Source organism: Dreissena polymorpha, chromosome 4 (assembly GCF_020536995.1).
Source record: "Dreissena polymorpha isolate Duluth1 chromosome 4, UMN_Dpol_1.0, whole genome shotgun sequence".
Taxonomy (NCBI): domain Eukaryota; kingdom Metazoa; phylum Mollusca; class Bivalvia; order Myida; family Dreissenidae; genus Dreissena; species Dreissena polymorpha.
Window position 1 is genome coordinate 92,879,288 of NC_068358.1, and position 12,791 is coordinate 92,892,078.

A 12,791-nucleotide genomic window follows, 5' to 3' on the forward strand; every position below is an offset into this window, starting at 1 on the left:
TAAATTATTATGTTGTAAAACAAAGTAAGAGCTTTTATCTTTTCAGTTTAAACAAAATTGTTCTCTTTGAATGGTCAGATGTTATGACAAATGACGACCTTTTTGATTCCCGAGGCAAACCGGTACATTGAGTCGCGTTCTGAGAAAACTGGACATTATGCATGTGCGGAAAGTGCCGTTCCTGAATAGCCTGTGCAGACCGCAAAGGCTAATCAGGGATGACACTTTCCGCCTTACATGGATTTTCGTGTAGAAGAGATTTCCTTTAAACGAAAAATACCATAAAATCCAAAAAACACAATAGAATGTTCTTCCGAAAACCCAATATGAGCGGGCCCTGTGGGGCGCAGAGATGCGCCATTTGCCCGTACATGATGAAGGCGGAATATTTCACAGATCCCAGCGGCAGGAAGTACAGCGTCAGAAACAATGTTGATTGCAAATCATCCAATGTTGTGTACGCGGTCAACTGTCGTCGCTGTCGCAGGTTCGTGTATGTGGGAAAGACCGGCGGAACTCTGTACCAGCGACATCTATTGAATCTGTCACGTATTCGCACACAGCACAGTGTCCCGGAAGCTGAACATTTCTACAACGACGGACATTCCAGGGATGATTTCCAAATAATGGGACTCGAAAAACTCAGCGGGTCGGACGAGTACCGCAAAACCATGGAGCAATTGTGGAAGTAAAAACTAAGGACATACCGACCATATGGCATCAACGTTCAAGAATATGGACAGTTGGTATTTTATGAAAAATTTGTTACTTCTTATTCTACAACAGACAGAAAGAGAAACACTTTATATCGATGTTGTAACACCAAACATCAACTTCCTATATTATTATTGCTTTGTGGTGACGTTCATCCTTGCCCTGGGCCATCTGATCAGGGGAGTCGTTCTTCTCTAACATCCGACCAGTCGTGTGAATACATTGACAGCCAGTACAAGGTGTTTAGGAATCGTGGCTTACATTTCCTTCACTTAAATGTCAGAAGTTTGATCCCCAAGCTAGACGAGATAAGATTACTAGCCAATCGTACACGTGCAGCTTGTATATGTCTTACTGAGACATGGCTAGATGATACAGTTTCAGACTCTGAAGTCTCCATTCCAAACTATGTTATTAGGCGGCACGACAGGAATCGACATGGTGGCGGGGTGTGTGCTTATATTCGACAAGACCTAGCCTTCAACCCTAGAGATGACATGACGAGTAATGATCTTGAGGCCACATGGATTGACATTTTGCTACCTAAAAGTAAACCAATACTTTGTGGCACTATATATCGTCCACCAACACAACTGAACTTTTTTGAAATGTTGGAATCTTTGTGTTCAGAATTTGCTCATGTTGAAAATGAAACTGTCATATTGGGAGATTTTAACGTAAATGTTTTAATCAAATGGTCTCTGGTTGACAAACTATTATCTTTTAAAAATATATTTAATTTGACACAACTTATTCAAGAACCTACTAGAATTTGTAATACTTCATCAACATGCATAGACTTAGTTCTTGTATCAGATAATGATTTAATTTCTCATTGTGGAGTCATTGATTCATCAATAAGTGACCATTGTATTGTTTATTGTACACGCAAGAAATTAAATATGTCAATTGGTAAACATTACAATGTACACACCAGATCATTGAAAAACTACAGTAAAGAAAACTTTGAACAATGTCTTTTATCTACAGACTGGAGTAGTGTCTTACTAAGTGACAATGTCTCTGTAGCTTGGGATAATTTTAAAAGTATATTTTTATCTGTTCTTGATGGCATTGCACCTGTAAAAAAAGTTAGATTTAAACAACGCACTCAGCCTTGGATTACTCCTGATATTTTAAATAGTATCCAGGCAAGAGACAAAGCTTTTCATGTATATAAGATAAATAGAATGGAAGAAAGTTTTAATAATTTTAAGGTGTTGAGAAATAAAGCTCAGTCACTTATCTGTAAGGCCAAGAAACATTATTTTTCAGATAAACTGGAACAGTATAAAAACAATTCTAAATCTCTCTGGGACACACTTAAGAAGTTAGGTCTTCCCACTAAAAAAGGGAACTCTTCATCGAGTAGCATAGGGCTTCAGATTGATGGGCAAATTTCCTTTGACAAATTTACAGTAGCTGAAAAATTTAACTCATTTTATACAACAGTTGCTTCTATACTTGTTGAGAAACTTCCAAAAAGTTTTAATAAATATGGCAAGAATTTTGTAAGTAATTACTACGCTACTAAAAGGTGTTGTGCCAAACAGTTTTTCATTTTCCATTGTGTCTGAAAATACAATTTTAAAGCATACACATAAATTAAGTGCTAATAAGGCCTCAGGTTTGGATGGCATTCCTGCTAGATTTGTTAGGGATAGTGCTTCTTTCATATCTTGTCCCCTTGCTCATATTGTTAACTTGTCAATCATACAGGGTTCTGTTCCTGATGACCTCAAGTCAGCGAGAGTTATTCCCCTCTATAAGAAAAGTGTTAAGACTGAGGTTGAAAACTACAGACCGGTTTCGATCTTAAGTATCATTTCAAAGATCCTTGAAAGAGTAATTTATGACCAAGTTGAAGGTTACTTGAATGACAAAAAGCTTCTGTATAGCTATCAATCAGGATTTAGGCGTGGCTATTCTACAGACACCTGCCTTACCCATATATTTGATTATATTCGTTTTAAGATGGATGAAGGTAAGATGGTTGGTATGATATTGTTAGACCTACAGAAGGCCTTCGATACCATCAATCATAGTATTTTAATCATGAAACTTGAGGCTATTGGTCTCCATAGTGACGCAGTCAGGTGGTTTACCTCCTATCTCTCCGATCGCCATCAGGTTGTTGACGTATCAGGTACTATGTCCTTCGAGGCCTCCATCTCATGTGGTGTTCCTCAGGGCTCCATTTTAGGTCCCCTTTTATTTTTAATTTATGTGAATGATATGGCCGCTGTGGTAAGAAATAAAATTTTACTTTATGCTGATGATACTGGCATCCTGGTAGCTGGTAAACACATTTCAGAAATTGAATCCATTCTTTCTAGCGATCTCGTACTTATAAGTGAGTGGTTAGTGGACAATAAACTTTCCCTACATCTTGGTAAAACAGAATCTATATTGTTTGGCTCAAAGCCCAAACTAAGGTCAAATTCTCAGTTAAATGTCTCTTGCAATGATGTGTCAATTACTCCATCAAGTTCTGTTAAGTACCTAGGTGCTGTATTGGACCAGTTCCTGTCTGGTAAAACCATTGCTAGATCAATTATTACAAAGGCAAACTCAAGGTTAAAGTTCCTATACAGAAATAGTAAGTTCTTAACATTGCACACCAGAAAACTCCTTGTCATGTCTCTTATACAGTGCCACTTTGACTATGCCTGCTCTTTTTGGTACCCTGGTCTTATTCAGTCACTTAAAAATAGGCTTCAAACTACACAAAACAAGATGATTAGGTTTGTTCTGAATATGGATAACAGATCACATGTTGGTCAAGAACAGTTTTCACATTTAGGTTGGCTGCCTGTTTCAAAAAGAGTAGAACAGATCATACTTTGTCATGTACATAAGATTAAAAATGGCCTTGCACCAGAGTATATGGGTGAGAAATTTAAGCCAGTGTCTGGCGTACATAATCGTTGTACTAGGTCTAATATGGTAGCTCAGCCAGAATCTGATCATTTTGCTGAAAATTTTACATTTGAAGACTCTGGTCGTTTTTCCAAACCAAGAGTAGGAAGTTTTGGTTCTAAAACATTTACATATAATGGTATCTGTTTATGGAACAATCTTCCTCAAAACATCAGGGATGTACCTAAACCTAACAATTTCAAGGGTGCCATCAAGAAACAGTTTTTAGAGTCTTTATAGCTTTTTATAGTATAATTTTTATTATGAATTTTATGTTCTGTTAAAATACTGTGATACATTTTTAAGTCTTATGATCAATAAGATGCAAGGATCTCATAATTATTCTTTAACTTATAGTATGCTACAAAGTGTGTTTATTAACTACCTATGCAGTGTGTAACTTTCTAATGCAACTTCTGTGATAATAATGAACATGTGATTATATTTATTCATTCTTAATCAGTAATATACTTTAATAAACAGTACATATTTGATACATATACATTATTAAAATCTAATACATGACTGTTTCATGGTTACTGCCACCAATAACAAGGACCACAATGGAAATAAGTGAAAATCATTTTTCTCTTTTTTGTGTTATCCTTGGTATTGTGTGTGCATTCCATGGTTTGCTATGTATATTGCTGTGATAATATATTTTATATTGTCTGCATTATGTAGTAACTATGTAATGTTCATATGTTTACCAAATAAAATCAATCAATCAATCAAAGAATAAACGTTAATAAAAGGGCGCGTAAACAACGTTGACGCCGGAAATGCACGACGTCATTTCCGTTCATAATAAAACATCTGAAAATAAAAAATGGCCGCTGATGAAGACCGTGAGGTCGAAAGCTTCGGCAAAAAATAATTACAGCGTTTTTGTTTAAATACAACAAGGCTAATAGAGACTTTGTTTTATATATATATATATATATATATATATATATATATATATATATATATATATATATATATATATATATATATATATATATTGTAGCAGAGTTCGGTATAAAAAGAACTTATACTGCCTAGTTATATGAGCTAGCTTTTATAGCGACGCGGTAGAGTATCTGCCTGATTTGGAACCGGGAGGTCCCGGATTCAATCCCAATTGTGGTTCTATATATATACGTATATATATATAAGTATGTATATTGTAAACCCAGCCAGAAAAATCCCAATTACAATTTGGATTTAACCCGGGACCTATTATAATGCATACATTCTTGCCGGAATCTGAGATACTTTTTTTTAAATTGTCATTTCACAAACCTGTCCCTAAAAGTCAAATTAAAATAATGTAGTCCAAATTATATACTAAATTGCTTGCTAAAATTAAAGTCACCCATGCATTTGATAAAAAAAGTAATCGCATCACTAAAGACGTTACATCAGGAAGCTTTCTATCATGTACAGATGTTACCACCTTGCAATCCATTAATCCGATTAACAATGACTTGCGAAAAATTAATGAGTTAATCGGTATTTGATCGACAAGACATTTTGCTGTCAATGCAGTGTCAAATGAAATCAATTTTGTCGGTGAAAATAATATTATATTTTCAATTGGACAATGTGAACAGTTCAAAAATGTATCTGCTCCATTCATTGTAACTGACAAACGCCATGAAACAAATAAATTCATGGACAAACCGTTATCTCGCCAACAAAGTCAGTTCTTTTGCATTTCAGTTTTAAGAATATGGATATTTTACTTTATCCTGCCTCAGTTGCAAACATTGACCAAATAAAGCAGGGTCGGATAAACTAGTTGATATCCGGCAGTACATCACGTGACCGTGATCTAACCGTAAGTATGTATATACGCGCCGATTAACATGTTCTAATATTTGACCTTTGAAATTTATTGGGACGCATCATGAAAGTTATCGTAATATTATATATCATCATCTTTATCTTCTTAAAAATATATTACCGAACCAGACTTCCGTATTTATCATGTTCATTTACTTGATTACGCAATTTATGACGTATCTAGTGTGACGTCATTTCTCTGACAAAACATACTATCTAGTTTCTCTCAGGATTTTAGGGACAACAATTTTGACGTGGTGGTTTTAACAGTGTTTTTTAGCATTTTAAAGCACGAACGAATCATAAACGATTTTCGGAGTGTGTGTTTGTCATTCATAAGTGTTAACTTCGATAGGAATAAAATAATTCGCTACGACAGGATTACGGTTTCGTTAATCGGGTTTTAAGTCAGAATGGTTAGCATTCGATACAAACGCTATCAAAAAAGAGTGTGGTTTAAAATACATTCCGATAATAGAGATGGAAAAACAGAAAATGGATTCCGACAAAGGGATGGAAGAACAGACAATGAATGTGTATATCGTTGTACATTTATTGTTATAAGCAATGGATTAGAGTCGATGCGGCTAATTCCGTACGCATTCGGACAAGAATCAATATGGATGGTTATCGGCTGTTTTCTACCGAGAAATGAAAACTGTAGTGGACGCGGGGACCATTATGCTATATTTACTTGCTTTTTATATCTCGAGATTTGATTGGATACTTCAGAAAGTGTTGTCATGTACATTAACCTACACGAGTCTAATTTCGTACAGTGTGTGGGTAATTCCGTACACGCAAACGAAAGAATGCCAAGGTCTATCTCGACGGGTTTGTGATAGAAATATCGATAGGCCTTCCTTAATTGGGTATAATTACTAATTTAATTTTTAGACACACAATATGAAATTGAATTTCATTAAAATTAAAATATTTTCACGTTAAATCATGTTGAAATCATTTTTGTAATTGAAATTTGATTCGGTTTTAGCTTTAATTCATAATGCACGCGTAAGCGACACATAAAGATTTTAACGAATTCATTTTTATATTTATAAGTTTTGTTTTATTTTTTGTTGTTGCTGTTTTAGTTAGTTTGTTTGTTGTGCTAGAGCGTGACACCGAAGACTCAATATCTGTTAATAACCGCAATGTTAATCAATGACAATGTATAAGATTGTAAAGAGACACTTAGTAAATTTAAGACACCTTGTATTACCATTAGTTAAATATGGTACAAATATGGTACAGTCTGTACTGTTTGACACAAACATTGTATTGAACTAACCGTTATGTCAACAATTATTGGAAATATACATAGATCTATTAAACTTGTTTCCAATGTCATACAATTGTTGTGTTTTTTTACACAATTTATTTTATTTTGTTTTGATGTTCGCTTTTTTAGACGACCTAGCCAATTTGCGATTTTCTTTTTCTTGCTCGATCCTTTCTTTTTTTTCCTTGTCTTCTCGTTTCTTTTTAACTATTTCCTCGGAAGTTAAAATTCTATGGCTTGTCAACTTCCTGGAACTGGGTTTCTCCATACCGGTAGTTCTTTCAGATGTCGGCAGCGCGAATTCTTGGTCAACCACAACTGACCAATCATGCACGAAGGGTCTTCGCTCCACACTTTGCTGCATGGGCTGACCATTAAACAACTCGAGACTTATTTCCAGATTCCCTGATACGGGATCAACAGTACAGGGATACTGTCCTGATGTTACGAGTCCAATCAGTTCTGTTTCATTTAGGACAATTCCGTCGTGGGCAGTTTCCAACACTTCCGTGTGATGGTCCCGTGGATCTGGCTGCTGTGCAACAACATTATCGACACCGGATGGTGTTGTGATGTTAGTCGTGGTTAGTTGTACATCGAAGGGGACCGAGGGCGCAAGTGCTGTCTTTGGAATGGCATTTCGGTCCACAGGGTAGATACCGCATTTGCGAAACCCGCTGACGATGTTAGTGATGCTAAAAGATTTGTCATGAGCTTGCCTCAACAGCCGAGGCCACTCCCATTTGTTAACCATGTTGTTTGGGCTAAGTGCCATGAATTCGGTACAGAATCTTGAATACTCTCGAGAAAGTGGACCGAATACGGACTTGTCCAAAGGACACAACCACTGGGTTGTGTGTGGTGGAAACGCTAAAAGATGGACATCGTTAGCGATAGCTGCGTCTATGAGACCAAGTGTCTCGTGGGATGAGTGAGAGTCCAGAATTATAAGCTGGGGCCTTGCTGGACCACAGTGTTTAAGAAAATGGCCCCGAAACCAGATCTCGCCCAACGTATCCTCCATCCAAGCTCGTTCCTGGAATGTGTAAACGCTGCCGGGAACACCGGCCTCAGTATTGTAAGATAGCAAACTTTTGTAAGTTTTGCCCTTAACAATAACCAGAGGGGGGATTTCGCCACCAGCAGCGTTTACACAGGCCAGGACAGAAACATTTTCCCGGTTATTCCCAACCCTTCCGGGAATATTTTTCGCACCGGAAGGCCCAAGCACCCTAGCCGGCTTGTGCAGCAGTGGAACGCTGGTTTCATCTATGTTCCAGATGCGAACAGGCTTTTCCTGTAAACAAAGAGATTCGAGCAGCCTAGCAAGATCGTTAAAATAATTGTTTGTGACAGTTTCATTTAACATCCTTGCTCTGCACGTTGATAAAGCCTGTGGTGTCCTTAGGCTTACGTCTGGGTGCCTCTTCAAAAATCCCGCAATCCAATCCTTGCCAGGCACGCCATTTCTAAATGGGGACTTAATTCCTAGCTTGCGGACGATTCTGCCGATCTTCACTAGCAACATTCGTCTGGTTATTCCAAATCCCTGCAACAATAATAATATATGATGTATATGATGAATATCACCGCATTATATCAATAAATCGATCGTTTAATTTGTTAATACATGTGGGTGCTTTTTGCTACTGTAATAGGCACAGTGCTTTAATGTCCGCTTCTAGGAATCGAGACCACATTTTGCGTTGCGTATGTTTGGTTTTAACAACGGCCAATAAGCGCAACAGGACGTTGGAAATGTTAATTTTAAAAATCTTCATTATTATTTAAACTTACCAACATTTTAAAAACATAATGTGTATTGAACATAACGCATGAATGACAGAAACAGTTTCAAAAAGCTAGTGTACATAGAAACAGCTACACACCATGTTCGCTGCCCGTTTAATTTTTTCAACTAGCTCCACCTCAACTTCGGCTGGTATAACTGTTGGTCGCCCAGCGTGTGCCAATTCGTCGACCTTGCCGCTGAATCGGTTTTGGATGGTCATGACTGGGACACCGAATTTGCTACAAGCTTTCCGGTACGACATCCCTTGTCTTACCGCACCCACAGCATCGAGGATATCCTTTTGAGAATACCTTTTGGGCATTGTGGACTGTAAATGACAAAAACATACAAAACTCATAATTGGAAATTTATTGATCATTTTACAGAAAATACGGAAGCTCTATTAAAGAGTGTTGGCTCTAATCTCGTCCACTTGGTCAAGCAAGTCACAGTCCTGCAAAACATTTTAAACACCTTTTTATCTTTCCAAAAATTTTAATAGATATATCGACCTTTTTATCAAGATAGTTTTCGTATAAAGGCGTACGAAATTACCCGCACATAACTTTTACTGGTAAAAATTAATGCGGGTAATCTCGTACACTTTTATTTTACACATTACTAAAACAATAATACGATTTTAACATATATATTGTGCTTAACAAGAAAGAACAAATATTTCATTAAATTATTTTTAACACACAACTTCGCACACAATTCATAACAAAAAAGATAATCTTATTACCGTTGGAGTTGTCGTTTCTGAGCGCTTGCTGATGATGCGGGAGAAAGCGGGAATTTTAAAATTTCGCGCCAAATACGTATGCAGCCAATCGGATTTAGACACTTACGTCATAGGCAATCGATTTCACGAAGCGCACATTTAAACAAGCGAAAATAGGACTATAATCTATATGGTGTAATTCAGTGTTGTGTAACCAAACTAAACAGATATAAACAATACATTCATAGTGTACGAAATTAGACGCCCGTACGGAATTAGCCGCATCGACTCTAAAGTTGTCATTAAGGTAAATAGTTTAGTTTTTGTTTTGCTGATGCATTTTGATTTCATTTTTTTACCAAGAAAAATATCACATTCTCGATTCGTTTTTTATTTCTTCTCTTAATAGTTTCGATAGGAAAGTATTAAAAGGAACAGTTTAATGTGGAACTATTTTTAGCGTGACACAATCGGTAGTTATTCGGTCGTCAGGAATGTAGGAGGCCCGACAAGAATAATTATATTGTTATGTAAATTAATCATTTGTCTTTGATAAAATGTGTCAACGGCATGAAGCAGGATAAATCGAATACATGGTTGGTGCCGAAATGGAGAAAGTTTATCCGGTTCGGCCCGAAAAATAAAAATAGGGCTCGCTAAAGTGTGCCCTATTTTCTTTTTCTAAGCCTCACCGGATAAACTTTCTCCATCTCGGCACCAACCATGTATTCTCTATCTAATCTTTCGACTATTTAGAAAAGACACGCAATTGTGACATTTGATGAAGATTTTATGATTCCCAAGCATACATCTTGTTGCTTGTGCTGTCATAGTCTTACTACGTAAATCGTCATGACGACAGGGTAAACGTAAGAATTCATTCAACGTCTTGTAATTACTCATTTGACGAAAGATTATCCATCGGTGCTCGTTTAATCACCATGACGACGGAAGAACTGTGTTTACCATCAAAAGTATTGGCGATGATTCCTTTGTAAAAAGTAAACAATGACTTCGTACAAGTCAGCATCCATTTTGGCAGCGTGGCTAGGTGAGAGTTAATTGATTTCCTACCTGAATTATCGGTAATCCCACACAAGCTATGTTGGCTGCTTTGGGTTTGAAGTAACGTTTTCACAGAAGTCAATCATATTTGATTCGAAATATCTTTCAATATTAAGCATATATAGTATGTGTGTGTAACATGTTCAGTCGTTTAACATTTTAACCAAAGAGCATGTGCAGGGGGCAGGATCAACGGGGTTTTCACACCGGCTTGGCAGAATGTGAATACACCGTTAAGAAATTATTGTTTTGCAAATATCTGACGTTATTGAAATACATTAGCAAAAAAATTGAGTGCACACAAGACAGTTTTTCTTTTAGTGTGTGCCGATATCTTAAGATTTAAGAATAAATCATTGAATACGTCTGAAATCGGTGCCAAGAGTGTACGTTGCGTGCAGCATAACCGTGTACACACGTGTGTTACACAACGAATAAGCAGCATACAAAACTCGTATGCACCTATTTTTCTTAAGAAAAATTGTTTTCAAAATTTATTTGAAGAAAAGCAAAACGTATCGGTGTTTACCTCCATTAACATTCAATCGTGAACCCAACACAAGTCTTGTGATCCTGCACCTTATGTGGTTGCGTTTGTGATTTTAAAACAAGAGTACCATGAGACCACGAGAGTCCAGTGGTATTAAGCGAACGTTAAGAGCCCATAGTTTACCCCAGGGGCATGATAGTTTACCCCAGGGGCATGATAATCACTGGTCTCAGAAGCGATGTTTATACATGTTATTTTTCCTTATGTCTATTCAAATCATGGGTTGTTGCTAGTTCTACCTCCCCCTCAAATTTTTCCCGGCTTTCTAACTTTGCGTTAACTTTAAGTTAACAATACTATATAAATAGTGTTACCCACAGGCTGTTGCAAATTCCAAAAACAAAGTGATAATTTGAACTTATTTTGCCGATGAATCCAATAAGATGTTGATACACATTATTACATTCTTAACATGTGATATCAGAGAATTGTGTGTAGTCTTTTGCTGTGTCAGTCTTGATAAAATTCCACGGCTTTGGGCATTTTAGCCGCTGGGTGAAGAATAGACGACAGTTTGTAGAGCACAAAATTACAATTTCATATAAAAATTATTATACCTCTGGATGTTGTGATTTAAGACAATAAAACAGTGTCTTTGCAATACATGTCTATGTAAATTATGTGACCATTTGGATGTGGCGAGTTTTATCTGGGCTTTAGGGGTGAATAAAACAGTTTGTTCATCACAGCAATATGGTATTGCATGCAAAATATTTAACCTATGGGTCTTGTGGTATCATATGTGATTTTCTCAGAAATTGTGAATATGGGTCCATTTTTACTCTGGACTTGTTTAACGATATGAGGACAAGTTTAACCATATGAGCATGATTTTAGCAAACTTTGTACAATACCAGTATCGGATTTTACAGATTACATAATATTATAAGCTCTCAGGGCCTGGTTGCTTCAGAGATTTTCAAAATGTTGTTGCTAATAAATTAAATTCTGAAAATGGTCTCCTAACCAGTTTTGATATCAGAGGCATAATTTGTGTTTTAAGATAAGATTTTAAATTTATTTTGCTTTTAGTCTATATAACAAATGTAACCCCAGGTGCATTGTTGGAACACCCTTTTTAGATGACGATGATCTGATTTCACATACCTTCTATCAATGCTGTGGACTTTATGGTTTTAGAGAAGATTTTAAAATGTATATGTCGTTACAAGTGGGTTCGGCCAATTCTGACCCCAGGGGTCAAAGCTAAATTTCTTAACAATTGGTTGAGGTAGTTCTGATATAAGAGAAAAATCATATGTCACACAAGTTCTTTTTCCATCAACAATATGCCATAATTATGCTATTATACAAAACTTCGCATAGAAATCTAGTTATAGTCCTATGTAATGTAGGGAAAAACTAGGTCACCAAGTCAAATCTAAGAAAAAACATGTAATTGTCAATTTTCACCTGTTAATTCTCAATGGGGCATATTCTGACACAATCTTGATGAAACTAGTTCTGAATATTCATCTACACAAAGTCAAGGTCATGTGTGAATCAAAGTCAAGTGTGGTAAAAAAAGAAAGTTGCTATACATAGATAATCATTAAGAAAATTGTGACTAATCTAGAAGCCAAATTAATGACTCACTCTATCTGAAACTTCATTAGAAACTTAATCTTAACCCTTTGCATGCTGGGAAATTTGTCGTCTGCTAAAATGTCGTCTGCTAAATTTGTAAAATAAGCATTTTTTATTTTTTTTCAGAGAATACTATCAGAATAGCAAACAGTTTGGATCCAGATGAGACGCCACGTTCTGTGGCGTCTCATCTGGATCCAAACTGTTTGCAAAGGCCTTCACAACTCGGTTCCCGCACTGTAAGTGTTAACAATATCTAGTCCAGTTCCAATCTGGTTCAAGTGTGGTTAACAACAAGGTCATCATGTCAAACGATAAAAAACGCTTGTTT

The 12,791-nt window shown here is 36.5% G+C and overlaps 2 protein-coding genes across 2 annotated transcripts in view; one reads left to right on the plus strand and one right to left on the minus strand.

Annotated features, from left to right (window-relative positions):
• Positions 1-6,658: 6,658 nt before the first annotated feature.
• LOC127880179 (uncharacterized) lies at positions 6,659-8,910 on the minus strand. Its single transcript, XM_052427438.1, has 2 exons — positions 8,632-8,910; positions 6,659-8,291 (listed from the first exon to the last, which is right to left on the minus strand). Exons 1-2 carry the CDS (start codon positions 8,890-8,892, stop codon positions 6,843-6,845), a joined length of 1,710 nt encoding a protein of 569 aa, XP_052283398.1. The 5' UTR covers positions 8,893-8,910; the 3' UTR covers positions 6,659-6,842.
• A 1,229-nt stretch (positions 8,911-10,139) lies between these two features.
• The window catches only part of LOC127880183 (magnesium transporter NIPA2-like), a 266,381-nt gene continuing 263,729 nt past the window's right edge, over positions 10,140-12,791 (plus strand). Inside the window, exon 1 of the mRNA XM_052427450.1 lies at positions 10,140-10,309. The gene's annotated coding sequence lies outside the window, so the exon portion shown is untranslated. The remainder of the gene's footprint in view (positions 10,310-12,791) is intronic.